This window comes from Convolutriloba macropyga, chromosome 13 (assembly GCF_964194025.1).
Source record: "Convolutriloba macropyga chromosome 13, txConMacr16.3, whole genome shotgun sequence".
NCBI lineage: Eukaryota > Metazoa > Xenacoelomorpha > Acoela > Convolutidae > Convolutriloba > Convolutriloba macropyga.
In genome coordinates this window covers 37271774-37289487 of record NC_134480.1, presented here as the reverse complement: position 1 = coordinate 37289487, position 17714 = coordinate 37271774, and the positions used below count along the sequence as shown (strand labels likewise).

General features: G+C 35.8%; 2 protein-coding genes across 2 annotated transcripts; both read left to right on the top strand.

The window, feature by feature from the left end:
- Positions 1-1268: 1268 nt before the first annotated feature.
- LOC142351536 (uncharacterized) lies at positions 1269-3033 on the top strand. The gene is made up of 2 exons (XM_075403609.1): positions 1269-1580; positions 1664-3033. Exons 1-2 carry the CDS (start codon positions 1576-1578, stop codon positions 2745-2747), a joined length of 1089 nt encoding a protein of 362 aa, XP_075259724.1. The 5' UTR covers positions 1269-1575; the 3' UTR covers positions 2748-3033.
- Positions 3034-10717: 7684 nt separating this feature from the next.
- LOC142351781 (uncharacterized) lies at positions 10718-16790 on the top strand. Its single transcript, XM_075403949.1, has 3 exons — positions 10718-11095; positions 11438-11786; positions 16378-16790. The coding sequence occupies exons 1-3, from the start codon at positions 10986-10988 to the stop codon at positions 16693-16695; spliced, it is 777 nt and encodes a 258-aa protein (XP_075260064.1). The 5' UTR covers positions 10718-10985; the 3' UTR covers positions 16696-16790.
- Positions 16791-17714: the final 924 nt, after the last annotated feature.

Genomic DNA, 17714 nt, shown 5'->3' with positions numbered 1-17714 from the left:
TTGAGATTTATTTACTTTTTCATTCAATTCTTTGGATTGTATTTCCGGTCTTGTCTTGGTTCACTTTACTTTAGTTCACAGGTTGTTCATCATTTTTCTTTTTCTCAATCTGCTCAATTTAAACAAAAAAATTGTATTGAATTTTGCAATTTTATTTTTTTTTTGTAATTTCTTGTGTCATTTGTATCGGAGAGGCCAATCTAAACAAAAAAATGTAGGGAGTTTTGCCGTTTTTATATTTTTATCGAAAATTTTTGGTATGCTTTTAGTTCTTCGACGTTTACAGGCCAATAAAGCTTTTTAAATAGTTTTGTATGTGGGTCAAGGTGTAGATGTCCAACGCTATAAAATTTGGTTTTGAAGATATTGGCTTCAAGACCTTAAGAAACTTTTTACTACTTTTGACTAATTTTCCAAGTTTTTTAATTTTTGCTTCTTGCCTCCGTTAGTCATGTCTACGTTCAGCCAGATTTCTCTTGTTCTCTAGGTTTTGGCGAGAACTAATTGGTTTTGATGTCACAAGTACGAAATTTGACAACTACGCAGTTTTTAATAATTTTTAATTAGTTTTGTTGTCATTTTCTTAATCTCTGAGGTGAAGGTGTTCAGAATTTTTTTTAGTTTGGCACGCTTTCTTCATGAACAGATTTTTGTAGTGCAGTTTTGGTTTTCAAGACAATGACAACTGAAGATCTAGCAAATCTTCAGTCATTTGTGCTAATTTATAGTTTTCGATATTTGTTGATTTACCTTCCATCTGCTTAGATGCCCAGCAAGTTTTGTCTCAGATGCCTAATTTTCTGTTATTGGTTTTGCACATGTTTGATAGAAGATCTCGTTTTTTTTCGCTGATCCAAAAATTAGCTATAATTTGAATGTTTTTGTTTTTCTCGGAACGTTCAATTGGTCTACTGGTCAGGTCAAGACGTTTTTAGTTTTTAAGTCATATCTTTGGATTGTATTTCACGTTTTTCCTGCCGTTTATCGTTCTACCTTTCAATCACTTTGTTCAGTTTACGTAAGTCACAAATTCGACGTCTGAACTACTCAACAACTGTTTCAACCGAATGGACTTTAGAATTCGTTCAAACAAATCTATGCATTATAGTGAATACGGTCAAGGGTCATTGCGAGCTGGCTGTAGTATTAAATTAATAGCCTTCAATTTAGAAGGCGAATTAAGTATAGTTTTGTGTAATCTGACTAAAAATTCACATCAAATTAGAACACCTTTCGACTCTTGGAGAATAAATTTGGTCAATCCGAATGTGCGTCAAAGGGGTAAACTGCGGCTAGTTTTCTGGCTATTTACCGGCTTTGCTCTTTTCGTAAATTGGGCACTAATGGTCCGAGACGTTTTGAACACTGACTAGTAGTCTGCCAAATTTGGAAGGAATATTATTTGCTTGTTATTGGGACTTAGTTTTGATACTAAGTTTCTTTACAGGACTGTAATGAGTTCTGTTGCCCGTGTAAAAAATATCCTTGATTTGCCCAGTCATATAATTCAGCTTATTTGCCAGCACCTCCTTGATGATCCTCCTGAAATTTATTACATAGATTCCAGGTTGCCAGATGGAGTAAGTCACCTCATGAAATTGCGCGCTACCTGTTCTCAGTTTGATCAGCTTGTCAGAGAGAGTTATTTAGAGTTTACATTCAGGTTCCAATTCCAGCTGGAGACAGCTATTGCAACAGATATCAACACGATGACCACAATGCTGTTAATTATAAGCTCTCGTTTTAACTGGAAATGTACGGGTTTTGAATTACCTTGGATGGATGGACAAATCTGGCCGTATCTTCCGAGGTTTTTGATCCAGTTAGCATCTTTTTCAGTTTTCTCCAAGAAAGTTAAGTTTTTGAGACTCAATAATTCCAGCAATCGCCATGGGCACTGGGAGTCTAACAGTATCCAAGAAAAATGTGAGATTTTGGAAATCATGTCTCCAATTTTGTCACCTGATGTCGTTATTGAAACACGCATGGGTATTTGCGAATTTTCACCCGATCTGTTCATTTGGGCTGCCAGAGTTGTGAAACTGTATGTGGATGATGACTTACTGTGGGATATCGCCCCAGAAACCAAAGTTATTAGGCAATTTTACCTCTCATTTCCTTCTGTAGTTGAAATAAATTTACCAAGTCTTAGTTTCCTTACGCCAGAATTGGCATGTTGCAGAAATTTGCGCAGTATTTGTCTTAAAAAAATCAGCAGACATCATTATTTCAGACCTGAATCCTTAGAGGGAGCCTTGTTTGATAAAGTTAAGACCCTAAAACTGGGTACGCTGAGATACCACGTTGAAAGATTTGATGATTACCTGATTAATTTCAATTTGAAATTTATTTCAAAGACATTCACTAATTTGACCTCACTGTCTATTGGGTGCATCATCAGCCAAGATTATGAAGGCTTTCAATTTGATCTTCCAGCCTCGTGTGTTACTGTCGATATACCTTTAGTGTTGCTTAAATTTGCAGTGAAATCGCGTTATGTTAAGGACTTGATGGTTGCTATGGATTCCAGGCAAGACTTCTCAACGATGCCATTGACCAAAACCGTCATCCAGAAATTCGAATGTCAATTGGAAACGTTTGTCTTGATTTGCAATCAGATTCAAAATGTGAGCTATGATGATTACGCAAACGAGATATTATTGCCTTTACTTGCATTACAAACCAAATTGAAAATGTTGTCAATTTATTTCAACAAAGAAGGGGATCTGTTTCGTTTTACTAGCTGAGATAGTTCATGGTGGCTTTTCTTGCTTTTTTGGTTGACCATAGCCTGACCAATTTTGGCTGCAATAATGATACTACGTGAAAGTCTTAGACAGAAAAAAAGTGGCCATAGTCAACAAATATGAGCTTTCATGCTCTCAAAATTAACAGTCTGAGATGTGCGGAATTATAGAAAAAGGACAGCTGAGACGCAGAATCAAAATTATTTTTTTTTTTACATTTTAAAGAATGCGAATTGTTTTTCGAGCGCCGTGCTAGCCATAACACTGCTGGCGTCTTTTTTCAACTCTATACTTCCCTGGCGTTAGATTGATTATGTATCACAGAAATTAGTGGAAAGAGTAACTTTGAGTGAATTTAAGAAGATTTGTTTTTTGATAGCCTCCCCTCATCTTCTAAACAGGCTATTATTGCGCTCCTAATGTTTTATTACATTTCAGAAAATTTGAATTGTATTGAGGCGCTGTCTTTATGATCTGTTCACTTATTTTCATGATTTTTGAAGTCAAATTGAGATTATTTTGATCACGCCGGAACAGGAAATGAATCAAAAAGGCAAAAGTTTTTGCGGCGTTAAATTTTTTCGCTTTAATTTTAAAGTAGAGTGAGAAAATGGTGTTTGAACAAAAATTGGCGTTCTCGGTAGTGGTTTTTCACATGCGGCATTTTGACATCAATTTTACGGTTTTTGTCGAATTTTTTATCTGATTTTTTTCTAAATTGTTTTCACAATCAATTCATAGTCCATTCTATGTGTTGTTTGATGGTATTGATACTAGCCCCTTTATCCTCTCATGGAGTAGCAGGAGTATGTCCAACAACAAAGTGAAATCAAAATAGTTCGCACTACAAAAATTTTCTTACATCAATCAGTTTTTTTTTCCTTTTTTGTGTTCTTTCAGTCCCAATCGAGGTTATGAGAATCATTGGCGGCTATTTTCCGGCAATCTGCCGGATACGTTTGGTGTTTGCGTGATCTAAATTGCAGGCTTAATTTTAAGCACCTGAACTCGATTGGTGACGATCTATAATTTAAATTAGCGCGCCGAATTTGGTCTTTTTTCACATTAATTTTACTATCGACCTTAAGCACATTAAAACATCTTACCGCTTTTTAAACCTAATGTGCCTAAAGCTAAACTCGGTGCAATTTGCTCATTTTCTGAAACGAGGATATCAAATTGTTTATAGCCAAGTGGGGTACTGGATATGAAGCGTTATTTTCGCTGAAAGCGGATAAATTATCCCAGCGTATTGTATTTTCTGCAATTTTCTTAGAAATCAGCTGCTCGCAATATCGAACCTTGTGAAGCACATACTGAGCTTGCGCGAGTGGTATAGATATAGTATGTCAGTCTCTTTAATACAGGTTTCCAGCCAAATGCAAGAGCTCACAAAGTTAATACAAGAGCTTTTTTGAAGTTAAAAATGCCTCTTAAGCGATGAAAAGTCTCTGAGCGATGAAACAAACATCTCTTAAAAGTGAAAAACATGCTCAATCGAATTGTTATTTGGTTGAGTATGGTTTTCTGTTTAAGAGATGTTTTTCCATCGATCAGTGACTTTTCAGTGGCATATCAAACTTCACAAGTGTTTTTTGCATTAATTTTGAGAAACATTTTGCCTATAGTTACAATTTGGCAAATTAGCACTAATTTGACAAAAAACACAATTAAATTTTGACGAAGAGTTCAAAAATCTTTCTGTTAGGTGCCCATATAAAAACTGTGTAAGGTATAATGTATAAAAACGAAACATTTCCAGCCCCCAATGCAGTTGCCATGGGGCCCCCGAAGACATCACTCATATCAAAGAAGTGTTGAGTCAGGAACTAAACAACCCGGCAAATGGTTGTCTTTTGAGTCAGTTCAGAGTGCTAGATGTTTGTGGTGCGCAAGATAGGGTCAGGCGAAACATTGCAAATTCTATTTGTGCCATCGAAAGAAAATACGGCTGGTCAATTCAGTCAGAGAGATGTTTCGATATTTCACGAGCGATAGAATTTAGATGTAAATTAGATAATTAGTGATTTAGTTAGTTAGTGACTAAATTAGCGAACAAACTGGTAACAAAGTTTGACATATTGGACTTCTGTAAGAGTGAGTCAAACAAATTATTTATTTTCTTTTGGTCGTTCTAATTGTATATCGAGCTTCTGACGTATCTAAATTTTGGTTTTCTTAGTTCACAAACAACTTTGATTATGATCTTTCATTTCCTAGCACGATATGGTATTGCATAAATCTCAAATCTCAAAGCACTGCCCCAATGAATCTCAGCTACAACGCAAATGACCAAGTAAATTAGGAATGTCAAAATATATCACATATTTAAATCAATTAGAAAAACAAACAAGGAGGCTCGCTAATGTGGAATAGCACATAATGTTCGGACCCGCTCATGCACAATATTTTCTCAATTGTCTACTAATTGCAGCAGAGATATACTGCCTTTAAAGAAGAAGTTCATACTTTGTTATTTTTTAAAAAGACAGACATTAGAGGGTTCATACCAGTCAGATCAGATTTCTTTATTTCACTACAATGTATGCTCCAACGATCGAAACGACAAACATGAAATCAACTCCAGTGAAATTTCTCAAGTAGAAAATTGAATAATTTTATCATCAACAAAAAACATATGGGATCCAAAAATCGCCATCTATACCGTTTTCAATCTTAATTTTTGATGTCTTTTAAGTAACAAGGGTCCTTTATTTATTTTCTATCCGACTTCTCAATTTAGGCTTTTAAGTGAAAGCAGAATTTGAAAAATAAAACGACCTCTCCACTAGATTCTATATCTAAAATGAAGGCAAAAACAGAGAATAAATAGAGGTTACCCAAGCTATATAATCAAGAAATAAGTCACGAGTGAGGTGGTTTATGTTTGCCCTTAGAACATGTATTACGATTTTTCTAATTACGATTTCTAAGTGAAATTTCTCAAGTAGAAAATTGAATAATTTTATCATCAACAAAAAACATATGGGATCCAAAAATCGCCATCTATACCGTTTTCAATCTTAATTTTTGATGTCTTTTAAGTAACAAGGGTCCTTTATTTATTTTCTATCCGACTTCTCAATTTAGGCTTTTAAGTGAAAGCAGAATTTGAAAAATAAAACGACCTCTCCACTAGATTCTATATCTAAAATGAAGGCAAAAACAGAGAATAAATAGAGGTTACCCAAGCTATATAATCAAGAAATAAGTCACGAGTGAGGTGGTTTATGTTTGCCCTTAGAACATGTATTACGATTTTTCTAGCAAATTGGTTATCAATTCATAGAAACGCACATGCGATAATAAACAAAATGCTGTTCTAATTTCTATGAAAAACTTTGTCGCAAAACCATATACAACCTCACTGAAAATTCCAAAAACAAAAACGAATGAGCACAATCACACAGGTTTCATTATGAAGGAGCTATGAGATAGTTAATGAGATTAGTTTAGGGACCGACAAAGCAATAGCTACTGTTTTTTTTAAAACTTGAAACCTTTCGTTGTCAAATGGACACATTCAGAAAATTGCTTTAGAAAACTAATTAGACTTGTCAGAAATCAAATAAGTTTATATGTCCAATTAAAAATAATCAAATATAACAAAAAAGTGTCAAAGCTTGAATTTAGACAAAACTTAGTTCTCAGATTAGTTCAAAATTATGTAGCGACTTTTTTATATCTATGATTAGCTATCATTTGAAAACAAAGTTTAGATTCATACATTGCTCATTTTTAACACATGAAGGCTCTAATTAATAGGATTGAAAGGTAAGACAAAAACTTTAAGAACTGGACATTCGCTTTTAAAAGAAATGAGTGTCCAGTCTCAAAAACTATAGACTACGAAGTACAGCTATTCATAAGCTGCATCCATGCTACAAATGCACTCATTTAGGTCTTCCAATAATCGAATTGTAAAAATACTACAAAAAAGTCTAAATTCCCAACCGAAATATTTAAAAAAAAATTTTACTGAAACGAACTTTGATGTAAGAAATGCCAGAAACTATAAAAAAGACATCATGTTGGGTTATTAAAACCAGTTGGAACTTCGACGAGACTTCTCAACATTGCTTTTCCACAAAACAACAAAAAATGGAAGAAATTTACAGTTTTTAAATGAAAATACAATGTCAAAATCAACAATCATTAGTTGCCCATAGTTCAATAAAGACAACAGCAGCTATGCCCCAATAAGACAGCGTCATCGCGTTTTCTAGACTCAGTATTCCATGTTTTTAAAATTTAAACATATATTCGTAAAAACGTGAAAAACTTGATTATAGAGTGAATATCAGTGAGATCATTCATTTTTATTTGACTAGAATGAACTCGTGATCAAATGGAAGGGAAGGTATTGAAATGCTTCTGATGCATTTTTTAAATTACTTTAGGACTAATTTTTAAGTTATCAATAGAAAAAAATTTGAAACAAAGTATAAAACCATCTGCTTTCAAGTGGACAGCTTCATAACTCTGAATAATATTTCCATGGAAAGCCGCTTGATTTTGTAAAGAGGGGTAATCTCCGCTCTCCCGAGTCCAAACATGAAGAAAAGATCTTTGTTGACTTTATAAAAGTATATTTAATGAATTCGGGGGTAGAAACGAAACTATTGATGTAGTTATGAGTGGACACAGAAAGCTCTGTTATTGTAATACCCGATTTATTATGTCGGAATCCTTCCATAGCAAGAAAAACTGTTCGCAGTTCCAAAATTCCAATAAACTGAACAAATCTCTTGAAAGCCTTCACATAAAGACAAAAAGCTATGCCTGCCACATGACCAACATACTCGTTTGTGACACAGAAAGCCGAAAGCATAAACTGGTTCTTTTTAGCTGTCTTCAAAGACGAAACCAGAAGCATCACGTAAATGAGCATGCAATCTCAAAGTTCTGAAAGATTTGAATTATTTATTGAGGGTTTAATTATCAATCCCCAATGAGACCACCATGGGGTCGTAATTTTAACGCAATATCCAAATCGAGATCAGGATTTAGTTAAAAACAAGCTGCTAAGAAATAAAAACTCCTTTTGTTGTACTCTGAATATCCCTTTTTCACTTCCTGATATATCTCGTGAATGCTTTTCAAATCTTATGGTTGCCATCGAGCACTCCTTCGAAATGAAGCTTCATGCTTGACCCCCAGTGTTTGTAGTCCAGGGAACTGACGAAAACAGAGAAAAAGAAGCATATTAATTCAAACTTCTTCCAACTTGAGTTAACCCCTATATTCCAACAAAATTAAAGTTCTTTAGGATAACCCGCGACGGATAATCACCTCATGTATTTCCTTGTTCAAGTATATTGATGGTGCACACTTTGGATAACCATCTGTATTCCCAAGTATTGTAAAAAAAATACCCCCGTAATTTAATTCTCTATTTCCCTATGTTTAAGTATCGTAAGCAGACCCACTTAGGATTACCCCTACATTCCCATGTTTAAGTATCCCAGAAATGACCACTTACGATTACTCCCTATATTCCCATGTTTAGTTTTGTAGGAATATCCCCCACGCTCCTAACGCTCTTATTATATCTTACTGATATTCCTGCATTTTTAATAAGTTGTCATCAAGTTGCTGAGTCTCACTTCATTTGAGTTGTCACGCAGCTGCTGAGTTCTCACACGCAGTTTTCTGTTTCACAGTAGTTAAACGTGTCTGTGCTGGATGCTTTTCACTGTTACCATCTTATTCAAGTGCAACGAATATGTCACTTCTCAATGGTGAAAGTTTGGTAACTTTTTTTACTTGGTTTGACCCAGTTGTCAGCGGCACATGGTCTAAGATACACGGGCCGAGGTGTCAACGCTAAAAACGCAAAATTATGTAAGATGGGCGGTGAATGCGCTGAATTTATGTACAGTCCTTGGCAAAAGTAAACGCACAAAATGCTATTCTACATGGTAAAATGCCTGTCCTTGAAGCCAATTGTAGTCAACAATATTAGTGGTTTCTTTTGTTTTTTATATCAATCGGCGCATAATCATCAGACGTTTATTTGATATAATTCTAAATATACTTACAAACTTATTTCTAGAGGAAGTCCAGATAGAAGTAGGCTAGTTGCTCATAAAGTTCTCGAATTCAGAATGCGAAATCTTGTTTAAAAATTTGGAGGCATGAGCAAGTTGAACAGATTTCACTTGTGACTTGAAATACAGCTAACTATGGGTAACTGGGCTACTTTATCTGGATTTCCTCTGGTAGTAAGCTTGTAAGTTTATTCAGGACTATATCACCTAAACTTCTGGTGATTATGCTTTGATTGATATAAAAAACCACCCATATTATGTTGACTACAATTGGATTCAAAAACAGGCAGTTTACCATAAAAAATTGCATTTTGAGCGTATACTTTTGTCAATGGCTGTACGCTCGAGCGTTGATCGTTTATAATTGTGCATCGAATTTATCGTTGATGTTACAGAATTCTGCGATGAAATTAGAGTTGATCTTCACTAATTTTGCGTTGAATTTAGCGTATATCCTACATAATTGTGCGTTGAATTTTCACTAATTGTGCGTTGAATGTAGCGTAGATCTTACATAAATCTTTGTTGAATTTACGTTGATCTGAAATAAATTTGCGTTTCTCAGCGTAGATCCTTCATAAGTTTGCGTTTCTAAGCGTAGATCTTACATTAATTTGCGTTTCTAAGTGTAAATCTTACATATTTTAGCGTTGAATTTAGTGTAGATCTTACATATTTTTGCGCTGAATTTAACGTAGTTCTTATATAAATTTACATTAAACGTAGCATAGTTCTTACATAACTTTGCGTTGAATGTAGCTTAGATCTTACCCGTTGACTAATTTAAGAGTCGAAAAACGAAAAATCTACCATATAAGTTATAATTTCTTGACACAAATTCAGCATTACAACTTATATGGTATATTTTTCTTTTCTCGACTCTTCCGTGAACAATGTTGTCATTAATTCGTCACTAATCTCCAACCAAATCACTTTTGCCGAATTGAGGTTAAAATTAATCTATTAATGGAAACAAGGGACGGCTATTTCTAATTCTGTATACTTGAGTCAAAATATTTCGCACGCACTTAAAGCTCCCTACCCGTGCCAAAACTATGTAAGACAAGCGGTAACTAGCGCTGACAAGACAGAAAACTCACCGCAGCTTTCTTCAAAAATTTTGCTGTGAATGCGTTGAATTGCGCATTTCTAAGCGTAGATCTTACATAGTTTTGCGTTTCTAATAGATCTTGCATAATTTTGCGTTGAATTTAGCGTAGCTCTTACAAAAATTCAACGCTTAGAGCTCTGTCTGTGAGATTCGAATTACTGACCTGCTGCGTGCTTTTCGCTTCTTTTCACTTTGTTGTACCGCATTACAACTTGGCTCTGTTTATTTTCTCGCCACTGAGTCTAATCGGTTTGCATGCGTGTACGGTTTCACAAGTTTTATTGGAAATTTTTTTATTCCACTAATTTATTCAATATAATCTGGGGCCACGGTTTTACCCTTATACAACCGCTAAGCACGAAGTTTTAAGTCATATTTTTTCATTATCCAAACTAATGTTTTTCCGGATATTCAAATGGAGCCACCATGCACTTCATTCAAATTCTATCAATCAAACCGTTCGTAAACCAGATTTTTTATTGTCTGTACACTTATTTGGAAAATTGCTGCTTAATTAGTTATTTTCACCCTATTCAACCAATTCATCGCTTACAGTTTTTCCAAGAAGCAATTTTTTTATAAACTAGCGTATAACTTGCATATCACATTCATCGCTAAATTATGCAAGTTCACCGCAATCAACATTTTTTTGCGTGTGTGGTCACAAAATCTTAGCTTCAGTGGCAAATTCTAAGAATGATTTTGAAGCACTACCAAAAACGCACTCAAGTGAATATTGATCAGTGTTGCAGAAGGCGAAACCTTTCAGCAGTCGCCTTCATTTTTGGCTTTTTTGACTTTACAATTACTGCTTAACTTCTCGGAAATCACTGAATCAAATAACTGCTTCCTGCCACAAAGTATTAGTTAATTAGTGTTATAAAAAATCAATAAAGATGGATGTCCTGTGACCATTCTAAAGATTGAATTGGATATCAAATCAGCCTACTTAACAATTCCCGCAAAATTTTGGACAGAAAAGATCTGCAGAAATCATCAGTTCATAAGAGCATAATTTTCTCATAGTCTTGTATGTGTTACGAAAAGACCTTGTCAAATTGAATCTAGTTTTTCAAAATGGCTTTAAAGCTGGTCTTCTTTTTTGTTTTAATTCTGAATGGACTTTTTTCGTCAGAGAGTGAAAAAGATCTGAAAGATGCAGTTTTACATTTCCACAATGAGCACAGGCAACTTTTCCGTTTCACCCCCTCCTCCTTTTAACCCCCACATATCACATTTTTAAAACTATAATTCTAGATTTGATTGGTTTAATAACTTCAATAACCCTGGTTAAAAAATATACTAAGGCATTATACCACGGTAGGGTACTTATGGTTAAATTAGCAATCATAGGAAAATATTCATGCGATTTTTAATGTAAAACTCGGGGTAATTTTCCGGTATTTTAGGTTAAACTACGGAAAATAGAGTCTTAACTAAATTTGAATTTATTTAAAAGTTTTCTAGGCGAATTGAGCTTCTGCGTGTTTGGTAACGTTGTGGGGTCGTAACGGAAGAGATGTTTTAAGAATAAATGCTGGGCTAATTACATTAGAATGGAGCTCAGACTTGGCAAAAAATGCCACTGAATATGCGCTGGAAGTTTCCAAAAGAACCAACTGTGGTCAAGTTACCAAAGATGTCCAATCGGAGAACCTGTGCACTTTTAGAAATGAGTCAATCAACGCTACAGATGCGTTTATTGGGCTGTATTGTTCTAGAACATTCTACAGCCAGCTGAACAGGTACAGTTTCCCAGGTGAGAGCAGGTCGTTTGACGCGTGTAAAAACAGTGGGTATATGGCTACTGCAACGGGGTATGCGAAAGTGACCCAAATGATGTGGATGAGCACTACTCAAGTTGGCTGTGGAATACAGGCATCTTTCTGTTTTTGCCATAACAATGTAAAATGATCACTCCACTGTGTGGGTCAAAAATCTTCCTCGCTTTGAAGCTTTTATATAGTCTTAGTCCTTTGATTTAGTTTTGTATGTCTCTGCCTATCAAAAAAGCAGTTGGATTTGAAGTTAAATATTTTACTCATTTTTACCGCTATAGAAAAATAAAGGAGCACGAAAGAAACTTTCAGATGTTTGTTCAATCCCTCAAATTTATTTGGTGTTGGGAACTTTTTTTTTGGAAAGTCAATTTTGGCGCATCAATATCTTCCCGCGAGAAATAATACAAAAGTAGTATAATTCAACATACCGACTAATGTCGGGCGACTTGTTCTCAAACGAACGGTGAGCGGTTGGCTTCGTCAGTAACTAGCCAAAGTTTAGTAGGGCTAGCTTTAGCTTAGCTGAAGCGGCGTGAAGTGAGCGCAGCGGGTGGGGGTTTCATCGGCGGCAACGGTGGGAGGGTTTTTGGCTCTCAAAAGACCGCGAGCGGTTGGCTCGACCAGTAGCTAGCCACGGTTTAGTCAGGCTAGCTTTAGCTTAATTGAGGGGGTGTGAGGGGAGCGCAGCGGCGGTGCATCGGGGAAGGGGGCAACGGACGGTGGCGCGTGGGGTCTTTGGCTGTACTGGGCCGCGGACTGAACGATGCACAGGGGTTGGGATGGTGGAGTCTGATGTGGGAGAGGGGTGAAGTGGGGGTGGGGTGTAGGGGAGTCTACCTTTTAAGAACCCTCCTTCACATCATAAGTGTAAGTCTCCAAAACATTTTCTGTGAATTGCGTATTTGGAAATTAGTGAGCTGAAATGCTTTAAGAGAACTTAATGCACTCTGGGCGCTAACTGTTATCTCATTTTTAAGGACGAAAAGTCAAATGGGCGAGGCGAAAAATCGGTCAAGCGGAAAATGGCATAAAAAGACCAACAGAACTAATGTAAATACTACAAACTGCGTTTGAGAGCAATTAATTTCTGACATATCGTCCTCAAAAGCAGGATAAAGAAGTCAAGCCTGGAAGGCATTAAGTTCTGACCCTATGGCTCACTAAGTATGATGTTTACTGAAGCAGTTTACGTGACATAAAGTCATATTAATAACCCCGAAGCCATAGCGGCTATTATTGGGGACATGGTGGTTTTTAATTCGTCGTGTCTACCGATGATTCTTGTGACCCTCTAGATAAATCAGTAGTGTGCATCTTAGTGTAAAACTTACATGCCCTTTTTCTTGAGTATTAGTCTCGAGTTATTGATTTCGAATATCAATTTTGAAGAAGCTCTTTTGGAGGAATTTTCCTTATAGACCGTATGCGTCATAAAATTGACAGTCCGAATCTAACCCAAAAAGTCTAGTGGTCTGTCTATTAGAGGACTGGTGGTCGATCTGTCTATCTTATATTTTTAGTTCCTTCATTTCATGGAAGAGCACAAGCGTCTATCGCGGCTATTTTACGGCAATTGCCGGCTATGTTATTTTGTTTCCAGAGAAAATAAGCCTTGAAGTTTTCAGCAATTTCCAAAATATTTGATTTTTGTTAATCATATGAGCCTAAAAATATGTAGTTTATATTTCTCGGACAGATCACTCAGAAATGGCACTTGAAAGATGCTCCAGAGAAAGGGTTACTTAAAAATCTGAGAATCTAAATGGCGCAGATCTTTTTATCACACAAAATTAAGTTAAATTTTAAAAACCTACTTTTGATTCTGGAGATTTTTTCCTATAATTACACATTAATTAGACATTTTTGCATTGTTGATGCTTACAGGGAGGGGGAGGGGAGGTTACTTGCGCTTCATTGGCTATAAACAATTTTCAGCGCTACACTATTGATCTCAGTTTTATGTTCCAAGTTCATGTCTCCCCTCCCTCAAACGTAACGCTTCTCAACTCCGTGATCAAGTTCTCGTTAAATAGTATTCGAGGCATCTGTATCGTGAACAAGGGTCACCCGAGTTTGATTTAGTTCACAATTGTTAGTTATGTATATGCGCTGCATGAGCCACAGTTGCAGTATATTTTCCATGTGCATTTGTTGAGGATGTCAAATGATTGAAGAAAGAACTACCAGAAGCTTTCACTGTTGCTTTTCTTGTTCAATGAATCCTCTTTTTTCTTGTTTTTTGAGGACGAAAAGTCAAATAAGCTAGGCCAAAAATTGGTCAAGCAAAAAATGGCATAAAAAAGACCAACATGACCAATATAATTACTACAAACTGCGTTTGAGAGCAATTAATTTCTGACATCGTCCTCAAAAACAGGATAAACAAGTAAAGCCTGGAAGGCATTAAGTTCTGACTATTTGGCTGTACTGGGCCGTGAACTGAAAGATGCGCAGGGGTTGGGATGGTGGAGTCTGATGTGGGAGAGGGGTGAAGTGGGGGTGGGGTGTAGGGGATCATACCTTTTAAGAACCCTCCTCCACACCATAAGTGTAAGTCTCCAAAACATTTTCTGTGAATTGCATATTTGGAAATTAGGGACCTGAAATGCTTGAAGAGAACTTAATGCTCCAATAAGAATTTATCGTCAATTTTCGGTTTTGAAAAACTAAATGAACTTATCCAACTATTGACCTTTTTGGCTCAGTGACAACTAGTTCAAAAGTGAGTTTGAACTATTAAAAGTAGATTTCATGGGAATTTCAGGCCCAAAAATTTGAAGAACGTTTTTTTGAATTTCTATTTTCAAAAACTTTTTTTGTCTAATTTTGTTTCTGGAGAGCTAATTGAAATTATCCAAATATTGACCCTTTTGGCTCACTAACAACAACTGCAAAAGTGAGGATAACCTATTAAAAGTAGATTCCATGGGAACTTTGGGCCAAAAATTTAAAGATCGTTTATTGAATTTTGGATTTCAAAAACGTTTTTTTTTTCGTCAATTTTCGTTTCTGAGTCGCTAATTGAACTTATTCAGTTATTGACTTTTTAGCTCTCAAACAACAAGTGCAAAAGTGAGGTTAAACTATTAAAAGTAGATTCTGTGGAATTTCAGGAAAAAAATTTAAAGAACCTTTTTTTGGATATTCTATTTTAAAACGTTTTTTTTTTGTCTATTATCGTTTCTGAAGAGCTAATTGAGATTATGAAATTATTGACCTTTTTGACCCGCTAACAACAAACGCAAAAGTGAGGATAACCTATTAAAAGTAGATTCTATGGGAACTTTAGGTCAAAAATTTAAAGAATGTTTATGGAATTTTTGTTTTCAAAAACGTTTTTTTTTTGTCAATTTTCGTTTCTGAATAGCTAATTGAACTTATTCAATTAATAACTTTTTTGGCTTACTAACAACAAGTTCAAAAGTGGGGATAAACTATTAAAAGTAGACTCTTTGTGAATTTCAGTCCAAACATTTTAAGAACGTTTTTTGGAATTCTGTTTTCAAAAACGTTTTTTTCATCAGTTCCTGTTTAGGAACGACATCTCGCACTAAGAATTTGCCTGCATTCAGTTAATTTTGACAAGTGTAAATCAAAGAAAGTTTGTCTAAAAGGGCATTGGAATTTTGATTAAAGGGGACAAATTTCAGGTTTTGCTTTTTTTTTCTCTTTTTTGACCTGTAGAAAAATTGATTTTTGGATTGATCTTACGGGGGAACAGCACTTCTTGAGGTGACGTCTGAGGCCTCGGGCGATCAGCGACGGTGACGTCGTAAACCGTAGTCTGTGTCTTTAGGGCCATTGTTTTTAGTACTTTGATCTTTTCTGTTCTGTATTTTGTGCGTCGCACAGTGTGTGGGCCTCACGTTTTTGCTGAGACAGCTGTTGGGTGATGTCTTTGTCTTGTGCCAAGCACACAAAGTAGAACTTTGGGGAGACTCATTTAGGGATGTAAAAGAAGATTCTCTTGAAGAAGGTCCCCAATTACTTCTATGTATACAGAAACAAGTTCTTCAGTGAAAGAATTATATTCAGTGAAGGTTTTTTTTTTAGTTTTTTGATGATTACAGATTTGCGGGTAACCGTTTTCAACTTGTTCAAGGACTTGAGTCAAGTTCCCATGCGCTGTCACTCTTGACTTGATTGTTACACAGCAATTATTGCAGACACCTATTTAAGTGAATTGCATAAAATTGACGTTTTTTTTTCACCAAAAAAGCGCAGATACAGAATTTCTATTCTCCAATTTTAGATAATTCTTAAAATATATAGATATTTGTTCCAGCATTTTTAATCGGCTTGGTGAAAAAAGCGAAGAGAAAACAGCTCTCAAATTGATCCCATTTTTTTAAACCGGACTACAGGTCATTTCACCCCGCGGTATGAGCCGCCAATTTGTAAAATGATATTTACCTACTCAGAAATCCATCACAAGTCCTCACATACTACCCTATTGGACTCCATTTTCAGATCGTAATTTTTCACCTGGGGGATCTCTCAAGTCTTCAAATTGTTTCACATAACAGCCCCGCTTTTATATCATATACTCTCTCCCACCCCCCCCCCCCCCCCCTAGCCTACTCTAACAACAGAAGCGGAATTTTGACCCAACACAATAAAATAGCAATTAAAAGGCTACCTTAAAAGTTCTTTAGAAAAGCGATTAAAACAGAAAACATCTAATCCAGAGATGCAACAACTTCAGTGCCGTTCTGGTTTGCTATTACGACCCTCCTGGAAACGTAAAAGGCGCTCCTTTGTTTTTGGATGAGAACTATCGAAGAGTCAAAGGCAAAGAACCCAAAGAATGGTCATCATGTGACGACAAGCTGCGAGCTGTAACTCCCGTTGAATCTTCGCTCAAATGCAAAGATATGGCCCTACCAGAACCCAGAGCTCTGGTTACTGCACAACCCACAAGTCGGATTACTAAAAGCGACTATTTGAGCAATGTTACACTTAGTCCGACGTTGTTGATCTCCGTAGTCTTGACATACCTACAATGAAATTAAAACCTCCAGGTTTTCTGACTGGATACAATTGAGAGGTTATTACAAACTCGTTTTTTAAACAGCCGCAGTGCGATAGCCGGGGCTATTTTGCGCCTTCTCTTGGTGTTTTCACGACTCGAATAGTATAGAGCATTGGTGTTCATCAGGAGCGAAAAAGATTAAAAACCCCGTTTAGACTAATTTTTTGGCACGAGAAAAGTTATTTCATTGTACGCTACGTTCATTGATCGACTTTTCGACTTTGAAAAGTGTTTACGAGACAAAGTATATAGATAACCGTTTAACTACTTTTTCGTCTATTTGGCTTAATTTTTCTTTGCTTGTCATGCGTTTTGTAGACATAATTTTGATCAGAGTTGCATTAATATGTAGCCCACTGAAATTGATACCATGTTTTTGCAAGCCTAATAATGCGTTTAAAGTGCAAAATGGGAACATATAATTTAGTAATTTTTTCGGCTTTTTAATTAACTTCATTGGCCTTTTTACATTAGTTCAAAAAATCAGTGGCAACTCTCATTAACAAGTCATGCATTTTAACGTGAAGTGATTTTGTTTTTTCTAAGCCTCAAATGCTAAACAATGAAATGTCCTTTTTCAACTTCATTTTCTCAATTTGGCTTTCAACTTTTTATTTAACTGAAGAGTTCTGAAATTTTCGTTTATTTCGGGACAATTATTAGCCCGGTACGTTTTTGAGTTTATCAGTTTTTTCCATCCTATTAATTTGGCTGTTTTTCAACGTTATCAGATATGATTCTAATAGCACGAAAAAGTGACAAGATTTGTGTGCTGTATTTTTGCATGGTTTCTGAATGATGTAATTGTTTTCAGTTTCGCTTGTTTCAAGGATGTCAATTCTGACATTTATCTCGTTACGACCAGGGTTTAAATCAGAAGCAAATTAAATTGCCGGCAAAGAATAATGGTTTTGGCTGCAGTTCCGGATTTTTTGGTAAGGTTACCTCACCCCACTTTCAAAATGACTTTACCTTATTTCAAGGAGATGAAGT